Source organism: Marmota monax, unplaced genomic scaffold (genome assembly GCF_021218885.2).
Source record: "Marmota monax isolate L192 unplaced genomic scaffold, Marmota_monax_Labrador192_F-V1.1 WCK01_AAM20220418_F8-fsc00024, whole genome shotgun sequence".
Lineage (NCBI taxonomy): Eukaryota > Metazoa > Chordata > Mammalia > Rodentia > Sciuridae > Marmota > Marmota monax.
In genome coordinates this window covers 34,772,008-34,787,280 of record NW_026695224.1, presented here as the reverse complement: position 1 = coordinate 34,787,280, position 15,273 = coordinate 34,772,008, and the positions used below count along the sequence as shown (strand labels likewise).

At 55.3% G+C, this 15,273-nt stretch overlaps 1 protein-coding gene across 3 annotated transcripts in view; it reads left to right on the top strand.

Annotated features, from left to right (window-relative positions):
• Zcchc14 (zinc finger CCHC-type containing 14) overlaps positions 1-14,343 on the top strand; it is a 60,104-nt gene extending 45,761 nt beyond the window's left edge. For 2 of the 3 annotated variants that reach the window (XM_046434602.2, XM_046434603.2), the window contains exons 4-13: positions 949-1,020; positions 3,477-3,586; positions 4,114-4,208; positions 4,290-4,344; positions 4,855-5,137; positions 6,526-6,617; positions 7,052-7,179; positions 7,891-8,031; positions 8,111-9,562; positions 10,765-14,343. In XM_046434602.2, the coding sequence (XP_046290558.1) occupies positions 949-1,020; positions 3,477-3,586; positions 4,114-4,208; positions 4,290-4,344; positions 4,855-5,137; positions 6,526-6,617; positions 7,052-7,179; positions 7,891-8,031; positions 8,111-9,562; positions 10,765-10,820 (2,484 nt within the window). In that variant the 3' untranslated portion in view covers positions 10,821-14,343. The remainder of the gene's footprint in view (positions 1-948; positions 1,021-3,476; positions 3,587-4,113; positions 4,209-4,289; positions 4,345-4,854; positions 5,138-6,525; positions 6,618-7,051; positions 7,180-7,890; positions 8,032-8,110; positions 9,563-10,764) is intronic. The other variant, XM_058575934.1, reaches the window with a different exon arrangement.
• Positions 14,344-15,273: the final 930 nt, after the last annotated feature.

Sequence of the window (15,273 nt, the reverse complement as noted above, 5' to 3'; positions counted from 1 at the left end):
GGGTGACAGTTGAGTTCTCTGCTCTGAACCAGGGCAAATGCAGTGTCTCAATTTTACTGGAAACACTGGGTCGTTTTATTGCCTGCCTGGGCCCTCCAGTGCTTCTGGACCTGGACCTGGTGAAGTTTGTATTTGGTGGTGTTCACTCTCGGCCACCTCTGTCTCCCCGAGGCTGCCCTGTCTGTCTGATCCCTGTGGCCACTCAAAGTCAGCATGTCAGCTCGGGCTGCTCTCTGTGAAGTGCCCCTCATTCAGGTCTAGTGGTACCCAAGCCAGTTGCACTGGTCTCACCTGGGATGACACGAGCCACCAGCCCATGACAGGAGCTCCCTGGGGCTCTGCGTTCAGGCTGGCCATGGGCCATGGGCTGGGCAGGAAGAAGGCACTCAGGATAGACATTTGGCCACTGGGCACACAGACCTTCTGCCAGCTAGCTCTTTTGGGTCTTCCCACTTGACTCTCCAAATTGACTTGTCCCCGTCCCTGTACTGCCCCCCCTTCATGGAGTCCTGGAGTCATGGATGTACTTACATGTGACCCCCGTGGTTCTGCCAGTGACCCAATGGACTCATGGTGTCCCTGTGTCTACAGCACCTGCTGCAGCCCGGATGCTTGCTTTTAGGTGAAGGGCCGAGTTCTGCGAAATTGCTGATTGTGCACCCAGTGTAACGTGGAGGCCCCTGGAGGAAGCGTGCCTGCTGTGGGCAGAGCAGGCTGAGACCCGGGCTGGCATCCTGTGGTGGCTTTTGAATATTGCATAAAGCAGGGTGCTAAGCTTGGGGGCGAGTCGTGTGACGCTCCTCTTGGTGGCCAGGGGAGCAGGCCTGCATGCTCCATTTTCCCCAGGTGCTTGCTAACCCTGTGCCACCATCAACACCTGGTCATGTGTGCCGTGAACTGAGGATGTGACGTCTGTTTTTAAGGTTTGTTTGTTTGTTTGTTTTTAAGGTCTTGTGGTCTGATTCTTCAGTAACATCAGTAACCAAATCTTCCTCAGAAGTGACTGAATTTATTTCAAAGGTAAGGTGATTCAGGCTCCTATAACAAAGGGCTCCTTTCCCAGTAGCTGCGCATCCTGCAGCGTGACTGTGGGGTCTCCTTCTGTCCTGTGAGCACCAGTCGGGGGTCTGCTTTGGACAGGCTGCAGCAGTGAGCCCTGGCGCTGGGGAGACAGGCGGAGCTGCCCCTGGCATGGCGGCTGGGGCGCTTCTGCTTTCCACCCAGGTTTCTTGGGCACAGACTGAGGGCGAGGGTCCTGCTCAGGGGCTGAGCAGACAGATGCCCCTCATTCTGACTTTTACACATGGGGTTCTCCCTTTTCATTTTTAAATTGTTTCAACAAGTGACTTTTGAGCAGAAAGCATCACTGCTAACAGACGCCTTGGGCCTGCACACACATGTGCTGCAGCGCGCTCTCTGACACTGGCCAGGGCCACGGTGGTGACCCCTGCCTGGGCCTACAGTGGTGACCCCTGCCTGGGCCAGTGTCAGACCTACCCTCTGCTCCCTTTCAACAATGGGCGGCACATCCAGGGCATTTCCGAAGTGGCTCTTGCACTTCCATTGTGAAAGCAAGGCCCATCCCTGGGGAGGACACTGGGTCGCGGACCACGCCCTCACTGTGGGAGTGGGAGATGCTGCTGGTGCTTGTTTGGCGGCCCACCAGGCAGCAGGAACGCAGGCCTGTGCCCTCAGGTCCAGATCCATCCCCGGGAACGCACGTTACCCTGCGTCACCTCCCCTGTGCCCCGCTCCCCACTGTGCAGCAGACACTCCTCTGTAGTCACTTCTGTCCCTTGACCGTTGGCTGGTCGCGGGGTGTTTGCACCGCCTCCAACGTGCTCTGAGAGGTTCCTGCTCGGCACCTTCCCTTGGCTCTGGGGGCCTCCTGTCCCCTCCTCAGGCCTCTGCTGTCCTTGCTCTGGGCTGGCTCCGGGTTGCAGTTTGGACAGTTTCTCGTGCTCAGTGCTGACATCTGCTGAGTGTCCCTCACCCTGTCCTGGCTGCATGGAGCCTGTTGGGTTTGTGTCCCCTCTCGGGCCAGGCTCGTGTCCTGTTTGTTTGCCTGCTTGTCTGTGGCATGGCCCAGCCCTCTGTGGAAGGCGCCCTGTTTCGGCACGGTCCTGTGGGATGCTCACATGGCTGCTCGGGTCTGGTCTGGGTCCCCTGGAGTCTGGCCCTGGTGATGGCTTTGTGTCTCCTATTCAGTGTTTGGTGCTGGGCTGCACCAGGGCCGCTCTGCCACTGAGCCGCGTCCTCGTCTTTTCTAGATTTTGTTTTGAGACAGGGTCTCACTAAGTTGCTGAGGCTGGCCTTGAACTCTCATCCTCCTGCCTCGGTCTCAGCTGGATCACAGGGTGGCCGCCACGCCTGGCCAGCTCTGTCTTGATTTTAGCCCCTTGGCTTTCCCCTGTGCCCTGCACCTCTGGTCACTGGGCATTTTGGTGGCAAGTGTGAGGCTGAGGAAGTGGCATTTGTGCCTGCAGTGGGCCTTCTTTCCTGCCAGGCCCTCAGGAGCTGGCCCTGGGGGTGTCACCATGGTCACCCTTGGGCAGCTCCAGCACAGGGCCACTTACCCGGCCTGCTCCACCCTCAGCTGTTGTCACCTGTGGGGCCTGTGGGGGGAGGGCCCTCTTCCGCAGCCCAGCCTCAGTTCCGGGTGTGGGCCTTTGTCCTGGACCGTGGGGTCACGCCCTCCTCAGCACCCTCGTCTCTCCCCACCAGTAGCTGCTGCCCTGTGTGGGGCAGGGTCCTGGGCTGGTGGGAGATTCGTACCCCTCCACCAGGGCCGGAGGGCGTTTGCTTTTACCCTTCTTCCAGGGCAGTGGCCCTTCCCTGTGGCCTGGTGACAGAGGCAAGAGCTCATTTCCTCATCTCAGCCCAGAGGCTAGATGCGTGCTTGGCCCCGGGCCAGGAGCACTTCTTCCCTCCCTTGTGGTTAAGGGCTCTTGCCTTGGACAGAGAGGCCAGGGGAGGTGCAGAGGTCTGGTCTGTGCGTTGCGAGCCTCTTTGGAAGAGAGCTCCTGAATGAGGATGCTCTCCTGCTTGGGGTCTGTCCACCCACATGTGACCTGCTCAACTGGGGGAATGTGCCATCGCGGCCATCTTCCTCTGTTCTGCCTGTGTGGCAGCCCCTCTTCCTTATGCTGGGCCACTGGGAGACGATGGCTTGAGGGTCCTGTTTTTCCTGAGGGGTGGTCCCTGTGTGACCCTGGATCCAGCAGGTGATCCTGCTTCCCAGCCTCTGCAGGGCTCCTGGAAAGGAAGGGCCAGGGGACTGTCAGGCTCTGCGGGCTCGGGATGTCCTGCAGTGTCTTTCTGCTCCGTAAGTGCATGGAGGATGCCAAAATGGCTTGACTGGTGTCAGTCCTGTCTTGCCAGCAGAGGACCACTGGCCCCTGCCCGAGCGCTTGTTGGGTGGAGCTCTGCGTGTGTGGCTGGTTCTGATGTCCCTCCTGGCCTGTCCTCTGTTTCAGTTGTCTCAGCTCTGCCCTGAAGAGAACTTGGAGAAACTCATTCCCTGCCTGGCTGGATCAGACCCCTTCTATGTGGAGAGGAACCACGTGGATCTGGAAGCGGGCCTGAGGTGGGTGAGGCTCCTGGCTAGGTCTTTCCGGGGCCTGGGCAAGCCGTTGGCCACACGGCTGCCCCCAGGTGGGTCTCCGCTGCCTGCAGGATTCTCCTCAGTCTTTGAAGGCTCTGAACAGCCTCTGGGAGACTTTGAGTGGATGAGTGAAGGGATTTTGAAGCCTGCACCACCCCTTACTATGCCTTTGAGAGCCTCTGAATGTCGTGCGTGTGCGGCCACTCAGTGCACGCCGCCCGTCACGTGGGTTCTGTGCTGTGCAAGGAGCTGCTGTCCTGCTTCCCGGGCCGCCATCCTCATGTCCTGTGACCTGGCCGCACACAGGGGGCAGCGGGTGGAGGCTTGCTTTCATTGCTCACGTCGCAGGCCTAGCGAGGAAGACTCCCGACAGCAGGCTGGATGTGGGTTATGACCTGCTGCTTATTTTTTCTCAAATATCTATTTTTCTTGATTGAAAGTTAAGACCGTCCCCCAGTAGTGACCGTTAGTGCCTTTTTGATGATAAAGCCCCTTTGCTTAACTTGTAGGTATTTGGCTTCATTGCCTTCTCATGTATTGAAAAATGACCACGTTAAGAAGTTCTTCAGCACTTCATCTCCCACCCAACAGCTTCAAAGTCCAAGTGAGTTTGTAAAATGATTCAGAAAAACATAAACATTCCCATTGTCTGAATTTCTCCGACACGTCTTTTTCTAACTTGCAGGTCCTGGCAACCCCTCCCTTCCGAAAGTGGGTGCTGTGATGGGAGTGTCTGGCAGGTGAGCGGGGACAGCCACCCCACCTCACACCTGCTCTGGCTCTAACTGTGCCAGCAGTTTCAGAGTGAGGTCCTTCTCAGTCTGAGTCTTGAACGACATCGCGAGGACTAGGGTAGAGATGGTGTGATTCATGATGTCCTCAAAGTGCTGAGTAGTCAGTGTGGGTTTAGGTCTATCAGTACCTTCTTGTTATTTTTGACTAACAAACTAGGCATCCCAACCAGAGGTCGTTGGTGATGGACATGTACACAATGTGCATGCACATAGGTATGTGGGTGCACACAGGTATGTGGGTGCACGTGTCTCTGTTGCACACAGGGCACCCTGTAGCAGTCTCACCATAAGCAGGTGGTTGAGATGGGGGCTAGAGAGGGCGCTGGTATTTCCAGAGTTTATGGTAGGCGGACAGCGTGTGCCGGGCAGGAGTGGGGGCCATCAGGAGAGTGCCCGGTGCCGCTGAAGTCTTGGAAAACAGTGTTTCTGTGCCCCTGCCTGTCCCCTGTCCTGCAGGCCTGTGTGTGGAGTGGCCGGAATCCCGTCCTCCCAGAGCGGCGCCCAGCACCATCTGCAGCACTCGGCCAGCGCAGCTGCTGCCTTGCCTCACTGCTCCCACGCCGGGGGCGCGGGCTCGGCACTCGCCTACCGGGCCCAGGTGGACGCCCCGCCTGCCATCCTGATGCCCTCCAGTCTGCAGGCCCCTCAGCCCCAGGAGCAAAATGGAATTTTAGACTGGCTTAGGAAGCTGCGCTTACACAAGTATTACCCTGTCTTTAAGCAGCTCACCATGGAGAAGGTACGCAGGCTCCCGTGTGGGCTGTGCCCGTGTGGTCAGTGCTCCTTTAGCTGCCTGTATCCTGACCTTGCCCCTGGAGGTCATGTGGAGAGGAAGGACTAAGGTAGAGATCACGTGGCCCGGATCTGTTGTGAACAGGCAGGTCGCTGCATATGTAGTTCCAGGGATCCACCCACCGCACCTGAGACCAGCGTGGCCCCATGCAGAGCCCCGCTGTGGACCGTATGCACCACCCTCATCTGTCCACATCCTGTGTAGCCCATGCCCTCAGCCCAGCCACTGAAATGCGGCAGGCCTCGAGCAGTGGATGCAGCTTCTTTGAGGCATATTCACTGGATTGGTTTTTATAATAGAGCAGTGGATCAGGAGCATTGTTCCCTTGTTAAAGATTCTGAAGTGTTTCTAGTCTGCATGCCACTGATTAAATTAACCCATACAAGGTATCTGGACTCTGAACTCCCCCCGCTGGACAGGACAGGTTGGTAGCTGCAAGTTTCATGTGTCCAAAACCCAGCTATTGAACCTAGAAATCAAGTTTTTACTACAAAGCAAAATCAAGTTTTAAGTATATTTGTAATACTCTGTTTTGGATTTATAAATGTCTTAAAAATGAGGTCCTATGACCTGGGGGTGGTGGTACAGCCCTGTAATTTGAGCCAGTTGGGAGGCTGAGGTAGGAGGATCACAAATTCAAGGCCAGGCTGGACAACTTATCAAGGCCCTGTCTCAAAAAAACAGAAAAAGGACTGAGGATGTAACTCAGTAGTACCGCACCCTGATTCAGTCCCCGCCCAAAAGAGAGATGACTGATCAGTTTTAAGTTTTTCTAATTGAGCCTGTGGGTTGAAATGGCTAGATTGCAGAGCAGGTTGTGGTGCGAGGTGAGAGCTAGAGTACCTGCTGCCCCGTGGACGGCCCCTGCGACCCTGCAGAGGGGAAGGTGCCCTTGAGGGAGGACCATCTGCTTATGCTGGTGCCCCTGCCACAGAGGCTGGCATGTGCCCAGGGGACCGTGTCTCCCTAGGGCTGTCCCGGGGGGTGGGGTGCTGCTGCCAGGGGCAGCTCTGTAGCAGGTGGAACTGTGACTTCTCCAGTCATTTGTCCACGTAGCTCACCCATGCTGGTGACTGGCCTGTGCTGAGCAGAGGTGCCCCTCACGCGGCATCTGTGCGGGAGGTAAGCAGAAGCCCAGGTCTCTGCTGAAAAGGTGCGTGGAATAGTGGATGGTTCACACCAGGTCACTTAGTGAGGGGACGATGTCCTGTCCCCAAGTCCTCTGTTAATGGCATAGGCTTGATGTGTCAATAGGCCATGTCACTTTCAGCCCCGAGTCCTTGGTTTCCGGTTCCGAGTCTCGGTAACTCTGTAATTGGTTTCTCCCATGCAAGTTTTTGAGCCTTACTGAGGAAGACCTCAACAAGTTTGAGTCCCTGACCATGGGCGCCAAGAAGAAGCTCAAGACTCAGCTGGAGCTCGAAAAGTAAGCGTGAGGTGGTTTTCTAAACATGTCTTCAGTGACTCGGGAGGCTGAGGCAGGAGGCCTGCAAGTTCAAGGCCAGCCTGGGCAACTTAGCAAGGCCCTGTCTCAGAATAAAAAATAAAAAGGATTGGGATATAGCACTTAGGTTCAATCCCCAGTCCTGCAAAAACAAAAGAAAGCACAATAATGATAATAGTATATATTTTAATAATGTGATGATAATGGTAATGAATTCATTAAAAAAAAAATAAAATTGATGAACCTGCCCGGGGCCGTCTTCACGTGACCACATGCCAAGGTGTGGCCTTGGCATGGCAGGAAAATCAGAATCCCTTTTAGCCTTCGGCGTGGGTCTCATGGAGCAGAGGTCTGAGGGTAGTGTGGGAACCAGGAACCCAAATGGACACTCACTATTCCTGTACCTTGTTCTGCAGGGAGAAGTCGGAGCGGCGGTGCCTGAACTCTTCGGCCCCGACCTTGGTCACCAGCAGCGGAGTGGCCCGAGTGCCCCCCACCAGCCACGTGGGGCCCGTGCAGGCCGGGCGAGGTGGCCATGCTGCAGGTGCGGAGGGCTCACAACTGGGCCGTCCTTGATGTGCAGGTGGCGAGGTGCCTCACGCCATGCTTGCCCACCACTGAAGACAGGCCAGCCTTTCTCTGTTTGACTTCCATGGGGACCAGGAACGACAGGAGGGAGGCTCATGGGGACTTCCCTGAAACCATGTGGGTAGAAGGATTAGACGTGCAGCTGCCAAGCTGACAGGAGCTCGGGAGGTGGCCAGGATGAACCTGCCCGGGGCCGTCTTCACGTGACCACAGGAGCCAGCCCCCCAGCCGTGCTCCTTTCCCTCCCTCTTTGGGAAAGGCTGGGACACCTGTGCGGTGGCTCTTTGTCACAGGGTGGAGTAGATTCTCCTTCACCCAGTACAAGTAGCAAGAGTAGCCTGAGGGAAGGGCAGGTGCCAGGTCTGTTCCCAGCTGCTCAGCCTGGTCTTCTGTGGAGGCCAGCAGCACCCAGCCCTGCAGACATGTTTCCGTGGTCTGTGGGGAGCAGGGCACCGCCGTAAGTGCTGCCCACCTCCCCACAAGGCCGTGGGCAGTTGGGAGGGGGAGGCTCCCACTGTGGTGGCAGTTGTCCCTGCCTTCTTGGGTGTGCCCAAAGGGCTCACCTCCGGGTGGTGGCTGAGAGTGGGCTGGTGCTGGCTGGCACCCTGGCAGCCCCCTGTGCTGGACATGGATGCCACCCTGAAGGTGACCTGTGCCTTCTCCGCAGAGCTGCGGGTGGAGGTGGAGCCGCCCACCCACCAGATGCCCCGGGAGGGCAGCTCCTCGGAGTACTCCAGCTCCTCCTCCAGCCCCATGGGTGTGCAGGCGCGGGAAGAGAGCTCAGACAGCGCGGAGGAGACCGACAGACGTAAGGCACCCGCTTGACCAGCTGTGCTGCCCGCCCTGTCCTGGCTCGCATGGTGCTGACTGCTCTTTTCTATCCCCAGGTGTGGACGTGCACTTAGAGGGTTCTGATAAGGAGAAGCCCGTGATGCTGCTGAGTCACTTCCCCTCGAGCTCTGCCCGACCCACGGCCCAGGTCTTGCCTGTGCAAAACGAGGCTGGCTGCGGCCCGGCAGGCCACCACCCTCTGCCCCCACAGCTGTTACCCACAGCCTCACACCTGGCACCCATCAGAATGCTGAGTGCAGTGCACAAATCGGACAGAGGGGGCGCTGACGGGAAGCTCCTCTCGTCCTCCGTGCACTCGCTCTTGTCTTTGGAAGAGAGGGGCAAAGGGCCTGGCCCGAGGAGTGGCATTAAAGTGGACAAGAGCTTCGGCAGTGCTGTGCTCGACACCCTGCCCTCGTCCACGCCCCATCCCCCCGTGCAGGTCCTCTCTGGACTCTCAGAGGGCAGCTCCGTGTCACCCACTGTCTCCTTTGGGCCCCGGGCCAAAGTTGTGCACGCAGCCACTCTGGACAGGGTGCTGAAGACGGCGCAGCAGCCAGCACTGGCAGTGGAGACCAGCACAGCTGCCACAGGGACGCCCAGCACTGTCCTGCACGTGGCCCGGCCGCCCATCAAGCTGCTGCTGTCATCCTCCGTCCCTGCCGACGCTGCTGTCTCCGGGCAGACGTCCTGCCCCAACAACGTGCAGATCAGCGTGCCGCCTGCAATAATCAACCCCCGGACCGCTCTGTACACAGCCAACACCAAAGTTGCCTTCTCCGCAGTGAGCAGTGTGCCCGTGGGCCCTCTGCAGGGCGGCTTCTGTGCCAACAGCAACACTGCCTCCTCCAGCAGCCACCCCTCCACCTCCTTCGCCAGCGCGGCCACGCTGCCCAGCTGTCCCGCCCCCAGCTCCAGCCCCGCGCTCTCCTCCGCCCCTGAGAGCAGCTTCTACAGTGGTGGTGGCTCTGCAGGAAACATTCCTTCCTCAAGTCAGAGTCACCACCACCACCACCACCATCAGCAGCCCCCGGCCCCCCCGGCCCCCGCGCCGCCCCCACCCGGCTGCATGGTGTGCACTTCCTGCGGGTGTAGCGGCAGCTGCGGCTCCAGCGGCCTCACCGTGAGCTACGCCAGCTACTTCCAGCATCCCTTCTCCGGGCCCTCCATGTTCACCTTCCCGTTCCTGCCCTTCAGCCCCGTGTGCAGCAATGGCTACGTCAGCCCCCAGCAGTACGGGGGCGGCTCCACCTTCCCTGTTGTGCACGCCCCCTACAGCGGCAGCGTGACTCCCGACCCTGTCCTGGGCGGGCAGTCCACATTTGCTGTGCCACCAATGCAGAACTTCATGGCCGGGACAGCAGGGGTCTACCAGACCCAGGGACTGGTGGGAAGCAGCAACGGCTCCAATCACAAAAAGAGTGGGAATCTGTCCTGTTACAACTGCGGGGCCACAGGGCACCGCGCCCAGGACTGCAAGCAGCCGTCCATGGACTTCAACCGGCAAGGTAAACACACGTGCCCCCTGGGCACTGCACCCAGCTGGGCATCCCAGGGCAAGCCACTGCCCGCGGCCAGCAGGTGCTGCAGACCACTGGAGAGACGCACGTGCTCGGCTTTATGAAAATAATAGTCACCTCTCTTCTTTTTAGTTTTATTTATTTGTGTCTCTGTGTGTGGTACTAGAGAGGGAACCTAAGCGCTGTGTCACTGAGCCACGTCCTCAGCCCTGTTCATTTTATTCTTTTTATTTCGAAACAGTCTTGTTAAGTCGCCCAGGCTGGCCTGGCACTTGTGATCCGCCTCCCTCAGGCTTCCCAGTTGCTGGGATCACAGGCATTTGCCACTGCCCCTGGATTAAACTTCTTTGTCTTAGAGCTGAAAGTAATTTTTAAAACCTTTTTGAAACAGCATGAAGATGTAAATGATGCCGTAAGTGCCCCAGAGGGGTATCCTGGCTCTGAGTGTTTCCTCATATCTGGGGCCCTGTGGGCTCTGGGTCTTGCCGTGGGAGTGGTTAGGACGTGGCAGTCTAGACCCAGGGGCCCTGCCGCCCTGCTGTCTGCGCCTGGGGTGTGGCTGTGTGCTGGTGGCGGGTGGTGTCTCGCCAGGCTGTCCCTCTTGCCTGCCTTGCTTTTGTGTTCCTAATTTCCTCTAGTCCTTGATTTCACGTGGGTCTGACGTACTCTTTACACCAGGTTTATTCTTGCTATGTGTTTTGGAAGGGTTGACCTGGGGACTGGGAAAGCTGGTCCCAGCTCTGACCATGAGGTGCGACCTTGAGAAGTCACCATCTCTCTAGATTTCCAGCACCTTCTTTTGAGGTTGCACAGACCTGCCTGTTTGTCCTCACCACCCAGAGAGCTTTCAGAAACCAGCACCTGTAACCTGGGAGGTCCAGTCACAGGCTGGGCGGTGGCCGTGGGCTCTGCACCTGCATCCTGTGCACCACCCCCACCTCAGGGATCTCCTAAGGCATGCCCAGCTGGCCGGGCCTCCCCGTTTTCTCTAGCCCCTCTGTCCCTGGGTGGGTCTGAAGACTTGTGAAACGACTTCATTGTGTGTGGCGGGGGGGGTGGGAGAGGCTGGTCAGGCTGTCCACATCTCCAGCCCCAGAGTCCTGCCTGGAGACTCCGGAGGCCACGGCACAGGTCGGTGGTCTTGTGATTTTGCAGTGATTCAAATTTGCCTCTTTTTTCTTTCTCTCCAGGTACTTTTAGGTTGAAATATGCCCCTCCAGCAGAAAGTCTGGACTCCACAGACTGATATTTTTCTCTGGCAACAGAACATTATTAAGCCATGGAGACATAAGAAAAGTTAAATACAAAACTGAGACGTCTAGTTGCTGTTGAGCTTAATATTTTTAATCCAAAGGTGCTTTACTTTACTAGACTGGATAGAAAATCTAGTGTAGAAGTGCATCAAACCCAATTTTATTGCCAAAACCCTAGATTGGAGCTTGATGTCAGGACTTGCCTCGGGGCACCTCCGTGCCCGTGTCGGTGACTTGTCCACCTCCACCCTGGCTACAGTGCAGAGACCTCCTGTCTCCCAAAGAACATCGCATCGCTGGTCCTTCTAGGCTCACACAGTTCCAGGGCAGCTACGCGCGACCTGATCAGACTGCAGGTCCAGGTCCTCCAGTGGGTCCCCCAGATGGACTCGATACCCCTGGGTTAGGGAAAATGTCAACTTTGTTTTGCTTTACTTTTTTCCTAAAGTGATAGGCACTAATCTCTGGGATTTCTAAGGATTGCACTACAGAAGAATGTACCTGACGTAGCCCTCTGCAGACTCCTGAGTCCCGTCAGGGCAGACCTGGCTGCGGGTGGAGTTGGCACAGTGGGTACGTGCCCAGCATGCAGCCAGGTCTTAGTACGTCCTTCCTCCTGCAGACAGATGTAAACGATGCTAGTGAGTGGAAACTGTTCATTTCTAAGGGTCCAAGTCCCAGGAGTCGCTGCTGAGGCTTGAGACTGGCCCTCTCCACCGCACCGCAGGCGGCTCCGAACTGCTCTCCACAGAGACAGCAGCAGAGCAGCTCGGCTCTGTGGGTCGCGTTCCCAACTCCACTTGCTCATCGTCACCATCTCACATGGGCTCCAAGGACCCGGCCCCAGGGCTTCCTGCTGATGTGTGCACACTCAGTGGGACCTTGCAACAGCAGTCCAGTCCTAGGGCTCATGAGCAGAAGATCTGACCTCTCCTGTCACTTTTTTGTTTTTTAAGGCTGTGTATTGATAGCTAATTCCGTTAAAAATTGCCTGGAAAACTTCAGTATAAGGCAGAGAGACAGAGAGAGCACAGACCAGACGCAGCCTGGGACTGGGAGAAGTCCTGTTTTAAGTAGGAAATAGCGCCCCTTGCTATAGATGTCCACATCTCAGCCCTTTGGAATGGAAGCATCTGGGGACTTAGCCCTCGAGGATAAAGGGAATCTTCTGCTCATGTGACATTATTTAACCTTCAATAGTAACGTTGGTCGGCAGAGTCTTTCCAGGGATTTTCCAGTTGAATATTGAGAAGAAAAATCACAATATTCAGACCATTCTGTATTGAAATGGGACAATCAGCTTCATACAAAATTAGTGTAAATCAAAAGAATGCCCTAGAATGTAAGGCATTTGAGTATGAGGCTTCAAATTTTAGATCAGTTTCCTGGCTTTGTGGAAACTAAAGCAGAAAGTTGTTACATTTTTTATGAAAGGCTTTTAGTAGTTTTGTAGTATTATTTTAGTAGAGTTTTATTTCTATGCAATGCAGAATTGACAGACCTCTGTATTCTTCTCTATTCATGGTACACAGTATTACATACAGTTCTGGAAGTAACGGTGATGCCTCTTATGACAGCTGTTAGGGAAGGCTTCACAGATCTCTTAGCCCAACACTACAAACATCAAATATCAAGAGCTGACACAACTTTGCCTTAAAGAGCACCAGACTGGAGTTGGTCCTGTTGTGTTCAAGAAGACTAGAGTGTTCATCGATGTTTACGATTTTAATACTTCTGAAGGCCGTCACAGCGGCCTGGATATGTGCTGAAAGCCAAACTTTTAAATTTTTTGGTTTTTTAAACAAAGAAATATTTTAAATAAATCCTATTTCAACATAGTGAAATTGTTGAAAACTGTCTCATAGCAGAAGAAAACCTTATTTAAGTTTTTGTTTTAGTGTCAGTATAGTGGAATGAAAGTGTCATTGTTACCCTTAGGACTGTTTTGATAAATATTACAGGTTAACCCCAATGTAACAAAAACTTAGAATAGAAGCTTCCGTCTGAAGTGTGACACTCAGTGTGCGGTGCGTCAGTCCTGACCTTGCCATGGCTGGGTCCCCGCCTCGGAGCACCCCGGTTGTCTTTGAAGGTGAGTGTGTGGTGTGAGGTCGTCAGGAGGCTGCGCAGTCAGGAACCAGGAGACCCAGCGTGAGAGCAGCGTGCAGAGGGAATCCCGCCCACCCACAGGCCCGTGCCAGGTGCAGCCGTGCTTGGACACGAGGACCTTGGCTAGCAGTTACCGCTGGCTGATGAATCTTTCTCCAAAGCAACCAAAGTCAGTAAGCCCGAAGAGCACCTTGCACTTCACCGGAGTACTCCACCATCGGTCGAAACCACAACATCCTGGCCCTCTGGAGCCACCCTGCCGAAACCGGTGCCCCAACCGGGTGGGCGAGCGTGGCGCTGTGCTCTTCGGAGCCTGCCACGTGTTCAAGCTTCTATCCCTGCGTTTTAGCTCCAGGAATGGAGACAGTGGAATGTCCAGATCCAAGTAGAACAGTGCCAGGATAGAACTGTTTAACCTTTCTTTTTTTTAAGCAAAATACTCGATTTTCTACCTTGTTTTCTAATTTTTATTTCACAGTAATATGGAAAATTGGAAAGTGTTTAACGTTAAACTCCTAATTGCTGAAGAGCACTGAGGAAATGGGAGCTAGCACTTAAAATGACAATTAAGACAGAGCATTCTCTTGAGCGCACAAGTGACTGGGTGTTAACAGGCCAGCATGTCCACACCGCAGCTGGGGCCTGTCTTCATTCAGGGCCATCGGGCCCTGGTGGTGCTCCTTGTGGGCACAGGCCGCCGGGCCCTCTCCGCACCCCTCCCGTCCTTCGCCACTTCCCGGTGTTGTCTGATCTAGTCCACCTCCAGGTAAATGCCGGCCATGAGGGAACCGTCTCCCTGCTCAGCCTCGTCCCTAAGGATGCTCCTGTGGAACCTGAGCAGCTGGCTGTGCTTCCCGAAATGCAGGTGACTTCCAAGGAACATGTCAGGTGACACTGAAAGCCATGGGTCTGAGGAGGCTGATGCTGGACAGTCCCAGGCTGAGCGAGGTCTCTGGTCCGCTCTTGCAATACTCCAGAAAACCACCTACTGTGCTGGTGAAGGCCACAAGGCCGGCCACCACCCTGCTCACACGGGGAGGGAACGGTGGCCACACGGGTCATTCCTCCTGTGCGCAGAGATGAGGCGTTGGTGCCGAGACTGAAACCTCCGCAGCTTCTATTGGACATGCTTTCTTTTTAGGAATGAAGGAATATCTCCCATTTTTGAGCCATTCTTTTGTCAATTCTACAAAATTGCATGTAACTTTATAAATATTTTTAAAAGATATAGTTTTGTAAATATTTAATATTCCGCTAATTTGATTTTGAATTGTAAATGTCAAGTATTCTGTTTTTGGGGTTTTTATGTTTTATTATACTTTGTTAAAAAGGAAAAATTGTACATTTTTAGAATGTTTTTATGAGTAAATTTAATGTACTGAAAATAAAAATTTTAAAAAAGTCTCAGCAGTTGTATCGGGTCTCTTATCCTAGCACACAGCACACACATCCTTTCAGACAGCTCAGTCCACCCCAGGGCTCTCCATCTTTTTCCCAGAGTGACAACGTGGACACTGGGTCTCATTCATGTCCACCCATATTCAAGCGCTGCCCCTGGTTGAAGTCCTGCTGGAGGGGCTGCCTGGCGCCCACTGGCTGTCTATGGAAAGAGCACCTGGGAGGCCCCTCTGGCCATGGCAGCGGCCAGAGCAGACCAAGGTACTCTCCCTGCACGGACCTTGACCTGGGGCAGAGTTCTTAAGAATGGTGGCCACTGTTTGAGAGGAGAGCTGCCTAGGGGCCAGCAGCTGCCCACAGTGCTGGGCCAGTCTATGCTGCCTGGTGTTTGTTCCCGCAGACACCCCCCCCCCCCCCCCCCCCGCCGCCTCCTCTTGATGCAGGCCCACCCAAGGTTCTCCAGCGACAGGCCCTGACCAGAGACACAGAAGCCGCAGGAGGCGTCCCTCCATCAGCACTCCCATGCTTCTCGGAGGTGCTGACTGCATGCGATCGGGTTCCCAGACAGACCCACGGACCTGAGCGTTGGTGACAGTTACCTTTATTCACTCAATGCCTGGAAATGCATCTGCTTACAGACCCCAGAACAAAGGTTGCCTCTGAGCATGTTTTTTTTTTTTTTTTTTAAAGCAGCATTAGAGACATCTGACTGCTCACACAGTAGTCCCGAGAATCCCAGGTACAGTGGTGGATACGATGGGAACAACAGGCTTTGAGAATTTTCATCATGTAAAAATAGACAATGCAGCAGGGAGTGGGTGGGGTCCCGTGACCAGGAGCCCAGGCAGCGGGCGCGGCCCTGGGCCTTTCCTCCTGCTGGTGCAGTTCTTGCTGGGTTACTCCAGGCACAAGGGTGCCTGTGACCTGATGAAGGGAAGG